Here is an 18,199-nt window from a genome sequence, read left to right on the forward strand (position 1 = left end):
TTCCCGACTCACCGCTCCCCTCCCCCAGTCCTGGCTCATAGACATTCTGAGCAGACAAGGTCTGGCTCCCTTGCAGATGGATTCTTCCCATGAAGGCTGATTCTGACATTTGATACCAGCATCCATTTCACAGCCTCCTTCAGATCTCCATGCACCTCTCTCAGTTTTGCCCACAAATAATCCTATGGCCCCTCCTGCCTGCTTTCATCGGCTTCTTTGTTCCTGATACCAGCCTTCTACTCCTAATCTCCACCCCTCCGTGGTCCCCTCCACCACCTACATCATTCCGAGATGCTAAGAGGGACCTGGGTTGCTCCTTCTAGCATTTGCTAAAATCCCTTCTCAAAAGAGAGAGCCCTCTGCCCCCTAGGGTGTGCACTAATTGCCTGTTATTCACCCTGTTCCTCTCACCTCCCTCCCAACTTGGGGTTTAAGCTGCTTTTTGTTGGCTATGAGAGTCATATATTAAGTGACAGTTCTCAGAATACAATTTTAATTAAGATTCAATAGTCACTTCTCTGTCAGTAATCTTCCATGCTGATTACTTAAAATATATTTATCCAGCTCTATTATGTCATTGATTTGAATTCATTAGACGTTTGTTAATCCTCAACAAACTTTTTTTAAAAAACTGTGGTTTGTTTAGCATAATTTGCAAGGACAAAACTGTTTGAAACCATGGGCTCCATGCATCCCAAAGCGTCCATATCTTTACTGCTTGCTGATGCTTTGTCACGCTCCCCCAGAGGGCAGCCAATGGAGGCAGGACTGAAAGGCACAAGGATGCCGTGGGACAGGGCAGTCAGTCCATGTGACACTGATGTTGCCATACTGATCAGCCTTCCAGAACACAGGACAGGGTTGGAGAGGGTGGAGAGAGGATCTGGAGGGGCAGTGGAAGATACCCCCCACAGGCCACCAGCAGCCTCAGCCCTGAACTCACATGTATCTGACAGTGATTATTACCATTTGCTGTGTGTGTTATGAGGGGGAGACACTGGGAAGTGCTGCTGAGCCTCCAAAAATGCAGGGTTGATAGTTGCCGGAGGGGAAGGGTGGGAGGAAGGGATAGTTAGGGAGTTTGGGATGGACAGGTACACACTGCTGTATTGCAAATGGGTAACCAACAGGGTCCTACTGTATAGCACAGGGAATTCTGCTCAATGTTATGTGGTAGCCTGGATGGGAGGGGAGTTTGGGGGAGAACGGATACACATATATGTATGACTGAGTCCCTTCGCCATCCCCCTGAAACTATCACAACACTGTTAATCAGCTACACTCCCAATACTAAATAAACAATTTAAAAGAAAAAGAAAATGCAGTGTGACAAGAGCTCATGAGGAGGATGCCTTTCTCAAAGCCTGCCCCCTTCCTCCATAAACATACACAGGCACATACATACATGCACGCAGGCACGCAGCCCCCTCCAGTTTAACTAGCACGGGACATCCTGGGTGTGGCTGTTGCTGTCCCTGTGTCCCCCGTGAGTATAGGGGATACCTCTCACCTCTCCTTGAGCACATGCAGTGGCCAGAGGCATATTCCATGACTGCAGTGAGCCAACCTGGAGAGCATAGCAGATGACTGGCAGAAGATGCTTCTGAAGCTTCTGTGTGACCAGGCCACCCCTCAAAGATGGTCTTCTCAGCTGATTAGCCAAGTGAGTGTTGGCTCTGGCCAGTGTTGATACAGAACTCAGAACGCAGTGACAATGCCAGAAATTCACTGGGCTCAGCACCATGGTTCATTCACTCATTCACTCATTCCTGGGTGTGGCTGTCGCTGTCCCTGTGTCCCCCATGAGTATAGGGGATACCTCTCGCCTCTCCTTGAGAAGATGCAGTGGCCAGGGGCATATTCCATGACTGCAGTGAGCAGTCGTGATTGGGCAACTTACTATGAGGCGGGTGTGGTATTGGTGCTAAGATACAGTGACCGGTGGACGTGATAGATACATTCCCTGCTTCGTGGAGTTTCCGGTCTAGGAAGGCAGACATGTAAGTGATGAAGGAACTATGTAAGGGTGGTGAGTGATACATAGGACAAGTAGAGGGCTGTTACTGTTGTTCAGTCGCTCCGCCATGTCCGACTCTTTGTGACTGCAGCACGCCAGGCTTCCCTGTCCTTTACCATCTCCCAGAGCTTGCTCAAACTCACGTCCATCGAGTTGGTGATGCCCTCCAATCATCTCATCCTCTGTCGTTCCCTTCTCCTCCTGCCTTCATTCTTTCTCAGCATCAGGGTCTGTTCTAATGAGTCAGATCTTCGCATCAGGTGGCCAAAGTGTTGGAGCTTCAGCTTCAGTATCAGTCCTTCCAATGAATACTCAGGATTGATCTCCTTTAGGATGGACGGGTGGATCTCCTTGCAGTCCAAGGGACTCTCAAGAGTCTTCTCCAACACCACAGTTCAAAAGCATCAATTCTTGGCACTCAGCCTTCCTTATGGTCCAACTCTCACATCCATACATGACCACTGGAAAAACCATAGCTTTAACTAGACGGACCTTTGTTGGCAAAGTAATGTCTGCTTTTTAATATGCTGTCTAGGTTTTTTGAGTATAGGGTACTAAGGGGCAAATAGCAGAAGGGTCCGTTTTGGTCTAGGTTTTGGAGAGGCTTCCTGGAGCAGGAGATGTTTAAGCTGAGCCTAGAGGTGGACTAGGAGTTTGGTTAGCCAGGAGTGGAGGTGGGAGAGAAGCCAGGGAGAGACCAGAGCAAGGAGGAAGTCCCAGAGGAAGAGCAGCCTTGCATTTATAAGTGAAAGAGGTTGAATGTAGTTGGAGCAAGAAGAACAAAGGGAGAGTTGGGAGAAGTAAAGTGAAAAAATGGGCAGAACCAGCTCTTGCAAAGACTTGTTCTTATGCCAAAAAGATAAGAAGAAGGTCAATGTAGATGGAGAAGATTCCTGTTTGTGTTATTAGGACAAAGTTAAGTGTGAATCTAGAAGGTCAGACATATTTGCATGTTGAGAAAGTGGCAGGCAGACACCTCTGGGGTGGATGTGCCTGGTGGTACCAGGGTCAGGGCAGGCTGGTACCTTTCCTGGAAGAGGTCAGCGAGAGCAGGGACTGGCAAGGTGGGCAGTTGCTCACGGGACTTCAGAGCAGAGTTGCATGCCATTAGGCATGTTGACAAAGACTTTCAATGAGGGTGACCATAAGGAAGATGAAAAGGAGAGATATCCTGTGGAACAGAGGTAAGCAAACTTTTTCTGTAAATGGCAAGACAATAAATATTTTAGGCTTTGCTGGCCCCATTCTACCTGTTGCAACTACTTACTCCCACCATTGTAGCATGAAAAAAAGAGCCATAGACAATATGCAGATGTGTGCAAGGCCGTGTTCTAATAAAACTTTATTTACAACTACAGGTGGCAGGCTATATTTAGTGCTTGGAATACAGTTAGCTAACCCCTGCTCTAATGATGCTGTCCGGTGTGGAAGCCCATAGCCACATAAGGCTACTGAGCACTTGAAATATTCTCTAAGTATTAAATACTCTTAGATTTTGAAGACTTAGTACAAATAAAAAAGATTTCTACACACCTCATTCATAATTGTTTGTATTGATTACACATTGAAATAATATTTTAGATACAGTAGGCTAAATTAAATACCTGATCAAAATTGATTTCACTTGTTTCTTTTCACCTTTTTAATATGGCTGTATAATTTAAATGTAATTTAATATGTATGTAATTTAAAATTACATTTATGGCTCATGGTACATTTCTATTAGACAGTGTTATTCAGGACTAATCCTACAGATGAAATGTAGAGTAAGTTTCTAGCCCTAAAGGATCTCAGGCAGTAGATTTACCTTTAAAGAGATACAATGATGGAATTCAAATCTTCACAGTAAAGTAATATTCAACTGGAATAGGTTTTTTTATTTACAAAGCATTTTTTTTTAGAAAACCATAAATATTTACTGAGATGTAAAAAAAAGTCTTGCTATATAAAGAGATGTCTCATATTTCATAGAAGATAGACTCTGACAAATATGTTAATTATTCTAAATTAATTTAGAATGGGTTTTTAAATTTACTATATATCTTGGTTTGTTTTTTTTTTTCTTTTGGTATCAGCTAGTTGTCTGCATCTGTGCTCCTCAAACGGAGCAATGGAGCTCTGCTTTCTCAAGATATTAATAGTTGTTATGCAAAAAAGGAGTATATTTAACTAAAAAAAGAAGCCACACGGAATTAAACATTAATCCAAATTTCTTTACTGCCACAGAATTTCTCAACCCTTCTGAACTTGCTAGTGCATAGGGAGCTTTCACAAGAGTAAGAGAGGGCTGTACTTCCCAATTCACTGGCCTTAGGAGTCTTCCTGTAGAACCCAATTCACACTCCTAGAAGGCAAATTGAGAGGTGCTGGTCTGCGTGATGCAACAAAACCAGTGTGGATAATTTTCCAAAAGTCCAGCTCTGTGGAAGTTTTTAGCACCACGTAAATAGAGCCACACTGCGTGCAACATGGAATAGTGAGAAAACTATAAGATTTGAAGGTTCAAAGACCTGAACCAAAGCCCCATCCCTTCCTTCCCTGGATAGCCATTCTTGCAAAAGCACGTTCTATGTGCCAGGCGGTGCTTTAAGCCTTTTATTCAGTGGTGAATTAAAAACAAGTCCCAACTGTTTGGAGCTGTGTTGTCATTTAAGAAGACAAACAATAACAAGACACATAGATGAAATGTACAGTAAGGTAGATAGCGATCAATTCCAAGGTGAAAGCAGAGCAAGGAAGAGGGATGTGCACAGAGGGTAAGGCCTCGGAGAGAAAGTGACTTTTTCATAAGGACCTGAAGGAGGTTCTTAGGCTGCGGACAAGTCCTCATCTATATACACTGATAAGTCCTTCCCTGTGAAGGGTGCTCCCAAAGCCCAGATGAGGTGACGTATATGAAGATCTGGGCAGGGGACCAGTACATACTGAGTGCTCAGAAGTCTGTGCCTTGGTTTCCCATCCCACCCCCTTCTTCACTCCCCTAAGCTCCCAGAGACTTACCCACTCTGTGGATTCTCCATGATAAAGGATTTATCCAAAGGCAGCTCCCCACTTACCCTGACTCCCAGGGATAGCTCTCTCCTTGTCCACCTTCTCGTTCTTAGGGAATGCTGGTCTGATCTGATTTCACAGTGAGCCTAATCCAGTTAAGAAGGCAAAACCGCTTCAAAAGGCTGCTATAATGTATGTTTCAAATCCAAAGATTACTAGACAAACCACTGGTATGGAATTATCCATCCATCCATGCATCCAACAAGTACTGAGCACCTACTGTGTTCCAAGCACTGTGCTAGACACACTGCTGTTGCTCAGTCACCAAGTCGTGTCTGACTCTTTGTGACCCCCAAGGACTGCAGCCCGCCAGGCTCCCTTGTCCATGGGATTTCCCCGGGCAAGAATATTGGAGCGGGCTGTCAGTTCCATCTCAAGGGCATCTTCCCAACCCAGGGATTGAACTTGTGTCTCCTGCATTGGCAGGCAGATTCGTTACCGCTGAGCCACCTGGGAAGTGATTGGAGCAATGAACAGAACAGACAAAAGCACCTGCCCTCCTGGAACTGACATTCCAGTTGGGGAGATAGAAAATACTCCATAAACATAATTAATAAGTAAATCAAGTAGGCTGTTCCAAGGCGATAAGAGCTAAGGAGAAAGGAAACATTAGAACCGTTATCAGCAGGATTGCTAGAAGAGATCACTCCTGCATGAGCGGATGCCATTCTCCACTGCTCCCTAGGGCAGCTGGTAGGTGTGGGAGAGGGTGCTGCGGGATAGGGCATTAGGAAGTCGCCTCCCGACCCTGACCTTGATTCCCTCTCTTCCAGGCACCACGGCCTGAGTGACCAGACCATGGAGACCCTGCTTGGCGGCCTGCTGGCATTTGGCATGGCGTTTGCTGTGGTCGACGCCTGTCCCAAGTACTGCGTCTGTCAGAACCTGTCTGAGTCACTGGGGACCCTGTGCCCCTCCAAGGGGCTACTCTTCGTGCCGCCAGACATCGACCGGCGGACAGTGGAGCTGCGTCTGGGCGGCAATTTCATCATCCACATCGGCCGCCAGGACTTCGCCAACATGACGGGGCTGGTGGACCTGACCCTGTCCAGGAACACCATCAGTCACATCCAGCCCTTCTCCTTCCTGGACCTGGAGAGCCTGCGCTCCCTGCACCTCGACAGCAACCGGCTGCCCAGCCTGGGGGAGGACACGCTGCGGGGCCTGGTCAACCTGCAGCATCTCATCGTGAACAACAACCAGCTGGGCGGCATCGCAGACGAGGCCTTCGAGGACTTCCTGCTGACGCTAGAGGACTTGGACCTCTCCTACAACAACCTCCACGGGCTGCCCTGGGGCTCTGTGCGGCGCATGATCAACCTGCACCAGCTGAGCCTCGACCACAACCTGCTGGACCACATCGCCGAGGGCACCTTCGCGGACCTGCAGAAACTGGCCCGCCTGGACCTCACCTCCAACCGGCTGCAGAAGCTGCCCCCGGACCCCATCTTCGCCCGCTCCCAGGCCTCGGCTCTGACCGCCACGCCCTTCGCCCCACCCCTGTCCTTTAGTTTTGGGGGCAACCCGCTGCACTGTAACTGCGAGCTTCTCTGGCTCCGCCGGCTGGAGCGGGACGACGACCTGGAGACTTGCGGCTCACCGGGGAGCCTCAAGGGCCGCTACTTCTGGCACGTGCGCGAGGAGGAGTTTGTGTGCGAACCGCCGCTCATCACCCAGCACACGCACAAGCTGCTTGTCCTGGAGGGCCAGGCAGCCACGCTCAAGTGCAAGGCCATCGGGGACCCCAGCCCCCTCATCCACTGGGTGGCTCCCGATGACCGCCTGGTGGGGAACTCCTCCAGGACCGCCGTGTATGACAATGGCACCCTGGACATCCTCATCACCACGTCTCAGGACAGCGGCGCCTTCACCTGCATCGCCGCCAACGCCGCCGGGGAGGCCACGGCCACGGTGGAGGTCTCCATCGTCCAGCTGCCGCACCTCAGCAACAGCACCAGCCGGGCGGCGCCCCCCAAGTCCCGCCTCTCCGACATCACCGGCTCCAGCAAGACCAGCCGCGGAGGTGGAGGAAGTGGGGGCGGGGAGCCTCCCAAAAGCCCCCCGGAACGGGCTGTGCTGGTGTCCGACGTGACCACCACCTCGGCCCTGGTCAAGTGGTCGGTCAGCAAGTCTGCCCCGCGGGTGAAAATGTACCAGCTGCAGTACAACTGCTCCGACGATGAGGTACTGATTTACAGGTGAGCCGCGGCTGCCGCAATGCAGGGAAGTGTCCAGATGGGCCTGGAGGAAGCGATGGGGAGGGTTTAGAGCTGTTCCTACCTATGCCGCCCTCCACCCCCACCCCCTAGAGGTGTTTGTGCGATTCCAGGGACAAACTGTGCCATTTGTGCAGGTGAGAGGAAACAGAATGAACATTACGTACAAGTTTAAGGAGAGGGTGCCCTACAGGTGCAGCCTGAAGAGATGTGTGTGGGGGAGGACGGTGCCTCCCAGAGGTCTGGCGGTGCTAGGTGGTCTCAACGACTATGAGCTCCGAGTTTTCTTCTTCTTCTTTTTTAAAATTAATTATTTTACAATATTGTGATGGTTTTGTCATACATCAACCAACATGTATCAGCCACATTTGAGCCTTAGATGGAGGACACACAATAACAATAAGCAGATCTCTTGGCCAGAGGATCTGACTCCTCCAACGAAGGATGAATCTGGCCTTCACCTAGATTCATAGGCAGTCATGGGTAAGATCAGGAAGTGTAGAATTCAGATCATCACTCTGCCATTTGCTAATCATTTAATTCTCTTGCCCTGCCTCAGTTTTCCTCATCTGTAAAATGGGGATAATCCACACCTGCGTTAGTCTGCTGGTGAAAGTGAAACTGTTAGTTGCTCAGTTGTGTCCAGGTCTTTGCAACCCCATGGACTGTAGCCACCAGACTCGTCTGTCCTTGGAATTCTCCAAGAATACTGGAGTGGATAGCCATTCCCTTCACCAGGGGATCTTTCCAACCAAGGGATCAAACCTGAGTCTTCTGCACTGCAGGCAGATTGTTTACTGTGTGACCCACCAGGGAAGCCCACACTGGCTGAAGAAGAAAAAGGAAGAGGTAACATGTTGGTTCCCATAACTGAAACTCGGCATCCTGCCTCAGACCCAGCTGGATCAAAGGGCCCACATGCATCCTGCACTCAGTTTCTTTGCTTCCCTAAGTTTTGTTTTCTTCTGGGTTTGCCTTCACCGTCACACACCTCTTTCCTCTGGGCAGCCCTAGAAGAAGAGCCTCCCTGTCCCAGTTGTTCCTCCAAAGTCCTGGATGAGCTCTGATTAACCAGAGCAGGTCATGTGAGCCAGTGGATATTAGGTCATCCTGCCTAGCTGTCCTGACCTCTCCAGGTGTCAGTCTTTTCATCTGTAAAATGGAGACAATAGTGTTGACTTTGTTGATCTGCTGTGAGGATCAAAAGGTCATTTCTTAGGCCGGTAGAAGGGAGGTGAAGACTCAAAAGCTGCAACAGAACTGCTTAAGTTGTTCAGAAGGAAGGCTCCATCAGATGATGAATCCAAGCTAAAGGGTCAGGGTCTGACCACAGGTATGTTTCCTTTGCAGCCAGATTCTGGCTTATGTTAAACATGACAGATGTGCCTTAGAGTCTTACAGCTCAAGGAATGTATGGTTTCTTTTGAAATCCTGTGTGTTTTATCATATGCATTCAAAATCATTATTCTGAAAAGGGATCCCATAGACTTTATCAGACAGCTGAAAGGTCCATGGTGCAAGAGAGCTCAAGAACCTTGATCCATTGATGAGGTTTCTTCCAGCTCTGACTTTCTCACCTGATGAATAGGTCTCTGGATGGGAAGGTGTGGATGAAGAAAGGCATTTATTCACCAAATGAAGTTCATGAGATGGAGGGTGGGAACACCGTGGACCCTGGTGGAGCCAAGGAACTTCCCTTACCTTGCGTCACATATGTGGCTTGTCTGGGGGGCAGTTTCCTTCTCAGGATATAACGAAAACAGCAGTAGAACTTAACTGAAGTATATGCATTCATATATATATATATGAAATTAAATAATACATATTGTTATATATGTGACATACATGTGAAATTAAACAATATACATATGTATTTTTCTGCTTACAAAAGTAAGTCTTTGTAGAAAATTTGGAACATTGACAAAATGATAAAGAGATAGAGAAAAATTGCCTGTAATCCCACCACTCACAGTTAGCCAGAGCATTTGGTCTCTAAGGTTTATTTCAGTTTAAAACAATATTCATGATCAATCTAATATGTCCTTTTGTTTCTTAATTCTTTCACTCAACATTGTACCTTGCTTAGATCTCATGATATTAAAATATTTCATTTGGCTATAACATAATTTATTTAATCAATCTTTTATTTTTGGACATTTAGGCTGTTTCTATTTTTCAGTATTAAAAGCAAAAAAAGCAGTAAAGCAGCAATGGATGTATCTTTTTACATAAATATAGTTATGCAAAACTTCAGTGATTCCTTAGCCTATTTTCCTAGGGGTTGAGTCACTGGTTTCATAGGTAAATAATGATCTTTATACATTGCATATAAACACTTAGTTGTCCTCTTACCAGTGAGAGGTACCCATTTTGACCACACCCTTGCCAATTATAGATATATAATTACTTTCATTTTTGCCAATCTCATGGGTGAAAAATGGAACTTGTTTTAATTTGCATTTCTTTGATAGCGTGTGAGGTTGACCTTTTGAAAATAAGTATATTGCTTCACTTGTGAATTTATTATATGGTTTTGACTTTGATATAAAGTGTAAAGGCGAAAAGCTACCAGCTCTGAGGCCTACACAGGCATAGAATGAAAGGAAATGCAGTTTGCAAGGGAAGAGATGCTGGCATCAAGGTGGCAAAAAGCCAAGACTGCCAAGATGGAGCCCCTCCCTGAGGCATCTCAGAAATCCTGGGAGGACCCCAAGAGGGGTCGGAGTTATGCTTCTGAAGTCACTCAAAGCTGAATTCAAACCACTTTTATTTGGTGATTGAGATCTTGGAGACACTAGCTTTATAAATAGAAATATAGGCAGACTTTGGAGATAATTTTGGATTGGGTTCCAGACCATGGCAATAAAGCGAATATTGCAATAAAGCCAGCCACATCAATTGTTTGGTTTCCCAGTGCATATGAAAGTTATGCTGCCACTATACTGTAGTCTATTAAATGTGCAATAACATTATGTCTCAAAAAGCAATGTACATACTTTAATTAAAAAATACCTTAATGCTAAAAAATGCCAACCATCATGTGAGCCTTCAGAGAATCATAGTAGTAACACCAAAGATCACTGGTCACAGACACCATAACAAATATAATAATAATGAAAAACTTTTGAAATTGTGAGAGAATTACCAAAGTGTGACACAGAGACATGAAGTGAGAAAATGCTGTTAGAAAAACATCAGCTATAGACTTCTTCAAGGCAGCATGGCCTCAAATCTTCAATTTGTAAAAAATACAGCATTCGCCAAGTGTAATAAGCAAAGTGCAATAAAGAAAAGTAAATGGAAGCATCAGGAAGCTTAGGGAAAAAAATGCAGATAACAGTGCTGACTTCCCCTTATTGAGGTCTTGAAGATTAGAAGAGAAACATCATGGAAAGCTCTCTGAATCGTGCAGGCACGTAGTAAGTGTTCAGGCAATACAAGTGATTATTGTTGTTGTTATTAGCAATAGGGGTAGGAGTAACAGTAATGGTGAGAGTGAGACCATTATCTTGTCTGCCATCCTGGGGGGCAAAGGGAAGAGGAAGGTTAGATACACAGCTCAATCTTTAAGAGGCCAGATTTCCAAAATTTAAAGGAGAAGGCCAGTGTGCGTCTGTAGCCAGTTAATAGTAATGACAATCACTAAACAGCATTTTTGCCAGCTTACTGTGGGTTTTACACGTAGCTTTCCAAGAAGTAAGTATCTCATTTCATTCTCCTGGACATACCAGGAAGTATAAAAGACCAAAAGAATTAAACTCTCCCAAGGCCGCGCCCCTGACTTCAGTTCCGAAATTCAGCCACCGTGGCCATTCTGCCTTCATCCTTACAGTACAACTGGCTGTTAGGACAAATAGGAGACTCCAAGGAAGAACAGTAGGTTTTCAGAAAGCAAACTGTCCCCACAGGAAAGAAGAGACACCAACCGGGCTGCACGGTGGCTCTGTGATATGCTCAGCCGTCAACAGCGACGTGTTCACAAGAGGGGCAGAAAGGTTTCTACCCGAAGATGAATATGCCAGCACTCAAAAAACTATGATCATGGCATCCAGTCCCATCACTTCATGGCAAATAGATGGGGAAAAAGTGGAAACAGTGACAGATTTTATTTTCTTAGACTCCAGAATCACTGTGGATGGTGACTGCAGCCATGAATTTAAAAGACACTTGCTCCTTGGAAGAAAAGCTATGACAAACCTAGACAGCATGTTAAAAAGCAGAGACATCACTTTGCTGACAAAGGTCCGTGTAGTCAAAACTATGGTTTTTCCAGTAATCATGTATGGATGTGAGAGTTGGACCATAAAGAAGGCTGAGCACCAAAGAATTTCAGCTTTCAAACTGTGGTGCTAAAGAAGACTCCTGAGAGTCTCTTGGACAACAAGGAGCTCAAACTAGTAATCCTAAAGGAAATCAACCCTGAATGTTCATTGGAAGGACTGATGGTAAAGCTGAAATTCCAATACGCTGGCTGCCTAATGGGAAGAGCCGAATCATTGGAAAAGACCCTGATGCTGGGTGAGGTTGAAAGCAGGAGGAGAAGGGGACGACAGAGGAGGAGATGGTTCGATGGAATCACTGACTCAATGGGCATGAGTTTGAGCAAACTTTGGGAGATGGTGAAGGACGGGAAAACCTGGCGTTCTGCAGTCCATGGGGTCACAAAGAGTCGGACAGCACTGAGTGACTAGACAACAACAATATCCGATACAGAGATGCTCACGGCAGGGCTTTTAATCCATGTTTGTCGCAGGAAGGACAAACCTGCTGGCTGAGAAGGAGGCTGCAGGAAGATTGGACAAGAGCAGCAGGCAAAGCCACAGTTTCCAAACTGCCTCCCTTTCCCCGGCAAGAACAGCCACAGCAGTAATGGTGCAAATTTGCATCAAGAGCTTGTTTGAACCAGGCACTATTCTGAGGACTTTATACATATGAACTCAACAGTTTTTCCAAAACCCCGGGGGGTTGAGAACTACCGTTATTGCATTTCCCATATAAGAAACTGTCTCAAGGTTTCAGAGCCAGAACTTGAATCCAGGCCATGTGGAAAGGGCAAGACCAATACTCAGGGAGGGACTCAAGGTCAACAGAGACACGTCATACCGCCCTGCGTTTGTTCTGGTCCCCAGGCCCCAAGGGTCACATCCCAGGACTAGAGAATACAAGCCAAGGTTCCAAGCCCGTGGGAGTGAGCTTGAGACAGCAGGGACAGAAAGAGGAGTGCCCAAGATGGGAAAAGCGCAGATATTCTGCTTTTGAAGACTAGACTCATATAAAGCATAGGATGCTAGGCTGGGCGTGGACATTCCAAATTCCAGAAGGGATTGCTCAACAGATGGCTGTAAGCCCTTGGCAAAGAATGCCAATTGCCAGAACCCCACAAGGACTCCCAAGGGGCTAAATCATGCCTAGGTATTGAGTTGTCTTCAGGGGACACTATGACCCAGTTCTTTTTCTTTTTCATGTTTTAATTGAAGTATAGTTGATGTACATAATTTACAGATGTACGACATAGTGATTCACAGTTTTTAAAGGTTATGTTCCATTTATAGCTCCTGCAAAATACTGGCTATATTCCCTGTGTTGTACAATGCATCGTTGTAGCTTATTTATTTTAAATGTAATAGTTTAAATTATTCTTCATCTTTAAATCTTTAATCTTCTTAATCCCCTATCCCAATCTTGCCCCTCCACCCGACTGGTATAACCGCTAGTTTGTTCTCTATACCTGTGAGTCTTTCTTACGTTATATTCACTATTTTCTGACCCAGTAGTTCTTTTCATCTGCCCCCCTCATCATTCACAAGGACAGCCCTTCCCAGTGACATCCCTCCTGACGTGAGATTCTCTCCACGAGATGCATTCATCCCCATGCGTCTCCATGGGGGAAGGTGGACCAGAACCTCTGGGGTGATACATGCTGTTGGAAAACATGCTAGCGGGTTTCCAGTGGCTGAGACTCACTGCCATAAACAGAGTGCATCACAACTGTAAAGGACAGGTGACAAAAACCCCACCCTGAGTTTGGGCGAAAACGGAGATGTGTAAACTGTGAAATGAACTTGTCAACCAGATTATTTTTTAGTTCCTTTTTTCCCAAAAATTTAGTTTTAATTGGAGAATAATGGCTTTACGACGTTGTGTCAGTTTCTGCCATGCGACTGGGTGAGTCGCCTGTAAGTATACATATGTTCCCTCCCCCGTGAGCCTCCCTCCCACCCCACCCTCACTGACACAATATACACTAACGTGTAGATAGACGGCTAGTGGGAAGCTGCTGCACAGCGCAGAGAGCTCAGCCCAGTGCTCTGGGACCAGATTGCTTACCAAATTGCTGTGCACATGCGAGAAAGCCTCTGGCTTGTACCTCCACACCTGCCCCATTCTGCGCTGCTCAGAATATTTTCTTATTGGCATGGATAATGACACAGAAAATATGTATTCTTTTTGGTTCAAATACTCAGCTGTCATAGTTCAAGATGAAGAAAATCTGGCTTGATGGGAGTTTTGTGTGGCATCAGCTGAGAGTTTTAGCTGATCTCAAGGATGTTGTGGCTGAAAAGGGATGGAGCTGCCAAAAGACTCCTGTAATTGGGGGCTGTGTTAACAGAAGTCAAGTGCTGAGATCATGGGAGGTTGCAGTTTTAACCACTGAGTCATTTTGAGCTGGTCAAAGCAGAGCTGTAACACATTTACTACAGGAAAACACAGTCTTCAGAGATTATCTTCACCAGTGGCAATATATCCAGAGATCCACTGATAAGAACGGGATTCTAGAATCTTGTGAGATGGGCAGAGGTTGGTGATGACAGGATTTGGGAAAGAAGTCATATATCCTTTAATTTATTCACAGAACGTACGAGTAGAAGAGAACACACACACACACACACACACACACACACACACACACAAACACACACTCTAAAGCAGGCATCGGCCCATTGCAACAAAAAAATTCCAAGAGCAGCACCTGTGCCTACCTGTCTCGTTGCTCTCCATCTGGCTGCAGAATGACTTGGCTTGTGTCTTTCTTCCTCTCTAACGTGTGCCGCGCATGCCTTCTCATCTCCGTATCCCCCGCTCCTAGCGAGACCTGACCCGTGACAGCTAGTGGGTCAATATCTGGTGAACTGAACAGAATGGAAGCGAACATCAGGGCTGCCCGACAGCACACAAAACAAGAGCTGCCGCAAGGTAGCGAGCTGCCCATACCAGGACAACTCAAGCTGATTCCACACCAGGGATGCCCAGTGGGCAGCCTGACTGTAACATTTGGCTTAAACGGTCCCACCCCGATGGTCTGTGACTCTGTTTAAGGCTTATTATCCCATGATCAAGACAATATGGTCTTTACCACAGTTGCTAAATCCACCTGCTTTTGCCAATTGGGGCCACATGGCATCTTGCCTCCCGGGGTTAGGGTGCCCTGTCTCATAGGGGTCTGAGCCCAGGGCCTGAGGTTGCAGACAGGGACCTTGGTGGAGGCTTAATTGTCCAGCCAGATTGGACATGTCATTGACAGGTGACCACTGACTGACACCATGGGCCGGCAGAAACCCTGGGAGCTGGGAGCTGTGTGTGAACCATCAGGTTCTAGTCTGTATACCTAGGCTTCCCTGGTGGCTCAGCAGTAAAGAATCTGCTTGCAGTTCAGGGCTCAGCAGTAAAGAATCTGCTTGCAGTTCAGGGCTCAGCAGTAAAGAATCTGCTTGCAGTTCAGGGCTCAGCAGTAAAAAGAATCTGCTTGCAGTTCAGGAGGTGCGGGTTTGATCCCTGGGTCAGGAAGATCTCCTGGGAAAGGAAATGGCAACCTACTCCAGTTGATTTGCCTGGGAAATCCAATGGACAATCCTGGTGGGCTGTCATCCATGGGGTTGAAAAAGAGATACGATCAGTGACTGAACTACGACAAACAACAATCTACACACCAGGAAGGGGAAGCAGAGGCCTGGCTAATCCCAAACCATGGATAACTCAGGATTTGAATTTGGCTGTGAATAGTGTCTTGCTTTTTTTAAATTATCAGATGGTTAGCTCTCTAATTATCTAAGGGTTTTTGCTGACCTCCCAAGGCATTTGCCTTCCCTGAGTAACCACAATGGAGCCCTGCAGGCAGCTCTGGGTCATACTAGACACAGACAGTCCACAAGTGGGACCATGTGACTGGGGAAGACTGACTCCTGCATCTGTCAGCCCCAGGGCCTGCACTTTCAGGAAGTGACTGGTATTCATGGGGACAGTGTCAGAGGTGGGGGAGTCAATGAGGGGAAGAGGGCTGGGAGAGGGGAGTCAGAAAGAAGGGGGCCTCCCCTCCCCAAGAAGAGAGCAACAGTCCATCCCAGCTGTGCCCCATCCCTGGTATGACCTGGTAGGGTAAGTGTCCCGCATGTTATTATCAACCCGAGTGACATTTGCAAACACTTGTCTCTAAGAGTCATCAAGAACATCTGTCACCAGGCGTGATGTTGTAACAGTCCCCGGGAGGGCCAGGGGAACAGCCAGCGTACTTCTAAAGCACAGCATGGAATTAGCCAGGATGCAGCCTTGTCTTCGTGAGGCTTATTCTGCTGTCATCGTCTCCACATAGCAAAAGTGAGGGCTTATGAGGCAAGAGACCCTGAAGGCAGTGGGAGATAGTAGCCATTCTATGGCCTGCTGCAACTTCACCTTTAACCGACGGACGTGAGAGCTGGACTGTGAAGGAGGCTGAGCGCCGAAGAATTGATGCTTTTGAACTGTGGTGTTGGAGAAGACTCTTGAGGGTCCCTTGGACTGCAAGGAGATCCAACCAGTCCATTCTGAAGGAGATCAACCTTGGGATTTCTTTGGAAGGAATGATGCTAAAGCTGAAACTCCAGTACTTTGGCCACCTCATGCGAAGAGTTGACTCATTGGAAGAGATTCTGATGCTGGGAGGGATTGGGGAGGCGAAGGGGACGACAGAGGATGAGATGGCTGGATGGCATCACTGACTCGATTGACATGAATCTGAGTGAACTCCGGGAGTTGGTGATGGACAGGGAGGCCTGGCGTGCTGCGATCCATGGGGTCGCAAAGAGTCGGACACGACTGAGCGACTGAACTGAACTGAACTTCCCGTACCATATTCCTCTATGACATAATCCCCACCTTGAACTCACCTTATTGAGTTTTGCAGGGCTAGAGTGGGGCATTTTATTATTACTATTATTATTACTGTTGGTCTGTCTCCCATCTAGGGAAAAAATAAGGCAGATTCAATCTGCCTACTCCATCATTTTGAATCAATACCCCAGTGGAGATTGCCTCTGCCCCCTACCCCATGAAAATGCAGCAAATTGGAACTCCACGAAAGGGTAGAGGGAAATTTCCTAATGAACCTACGATCCTGTGGATATGGGGAAAAACTTCTGGGGAGGATGCTCCCTATAGTGTTAGTCACTCAGTCGTGTCCAGCTTTTTGTGACCCCATGGTCTATAGCCCACCGGGTGTCTCTGTCCGTGGAATTCTCTAGGTAAGAATGCTGGCGTGCATAGTCATTCCCTTCTCCAGGGGATCTTCCCGACCCAGGGACTGAACCCGGTCTCCTGCATTGCAGGCAGATTCTTTACCATCTGAGCCACCAAGGAAGCCAGGGAGGGCCATACCAGATATAAGAGCTCCCATCTATGCAGGGGGAGGATTCTTTGATTCAGCTGCCTCCACAGACATCTCAGCTTCTACTGAAAGGTTGGATTGGGCCCCACTGTTAGGGGAAAAATGTGTAAAGGAGAAAGTTGGGGTGACTGGGGCAGAAAGATTCCCGGGAACTCCCTGGTTAGAGCCAAAATCAGCCTGCCTTGGATTTTATGTTTTTTTACACTGTTTGACTATTGAAATCTGACATCAACAAGCAGGGATGGCCAAGACAAATATTATACCCATTTTATAGCTCAGGAAACTGAGTCTTTAATGAATTGAGGAGATTTCCCAATGTTCCACAAAGCAAAGACTAGAAATATCATGCCCACATCCAATGCCAGGTACATGCTGTGTGAAACTTCTCACTAATATCCCAGGGAGTTTTCCTTAAGGCTGGAAACTTGGGCTGAGGGACACCAACTGTGACTTCTTTTTCTCAGAAGGATGGGGTAATTCACTGGGAGGCTGCTGAGATTTTCTCTTCCAGTTTTAGTTGCTTTCCTCACATTTCTAAGGCCTAGCCATAGCAATTAGGATGAACAGAAAACTCAACCAAAAGAGATTTAAATTCATAAGGGTTTATGTCTCTTGTGTAAAAGAAGTCAGTGGAAGGGAGTTTAGTCTGGGTTTCTGGGCAGCCTGGCCACCAAGAACCCAGCTCCCACCTTTCTGCTCAGCCATCCTCAGCACACAGGTTCTGTCTTTAAGGTTTCCTCATGGTGAGAAATGGCTGCTGGCGTGCCAGCTATCACATCTCCTTTCTATACAGTGGGAAAGATGAAAAGCAGGATAAGAGGGCAACGGAGGGGAGGTTCTCCCTCCAGTAACTTCTGCTTCTATCTCTTTTGGCCATATCTGTCTGCAAGGGAGGCTGGGAAATGTAGTTTTTTAAAGCTAGGCCAAATGCACTGCCAGTAATATAGCACTTCTAGAACCTGAGTTTGCACCCCAACTTTACCACTTACTAGTGCTGGGATCATGGGCAAATCACTAAGCCACTCTCATATTTATACCACTAGTGGCATGAACTGAATGAGATCACATATTTGGAAGCACATTTACATGGTCAACTATGAAGTATCAGAAACATGTCAGTACTTACTGTTATTAGGAGTCCGACAACTTTCCCTACTTAGCCCCCTCTTCCTGTCCTTGTTCTCCAGGCTTCTTCTTGTGGCTCCGTTCTTCAAAACTTACTCCAAGAGAGCTGTAAACTGGGAAAACAATCTGATAATGTTTTAAGAGATCAAGATG

The 18,199-nt window shown here is 46.8% G+C and overlaps 1 protein-coding gene across 1 annotated transcript in view; it reads left to right on the forward strand.

Annotated features, from left to right (window-relative positions):
• Nucleotides 1-5,866: 5,866 nt before the first annotated feature.
• LRFN2 (leucine rich repeat and fibronectin type III domain containing 2) overlaps nt 5,867-18,199 on the forward strand; it is a 42,811-nt gene continuing 30,478 nt past the window's right edge. The window contains exon 1 of the mRNA XM_052649390.1: nt 5,867-7,266. Coding sequence (XP_052505350.1) covers nt 5,867-7,266 — 1,400 coding nt within the window. The remainder of the gene's footprint in view (nt 7,267-18,199) is intronic.

This window comes from Budorcas taxicolor, chromosome 11 (assembly GCF_023091745.1).
Source record: "Budorcas taxicolor isolate Tak-1 chromosome 11, Takin1.1, whole genome shotgun sequence".
In the NCBI taxonomy this organism is placed as follows: Eukaryota; Metazoa; Chordata; class Mammalia; order Artiodactyla; family Bovidae; genus Budorcas; species Budorcas taxicolor.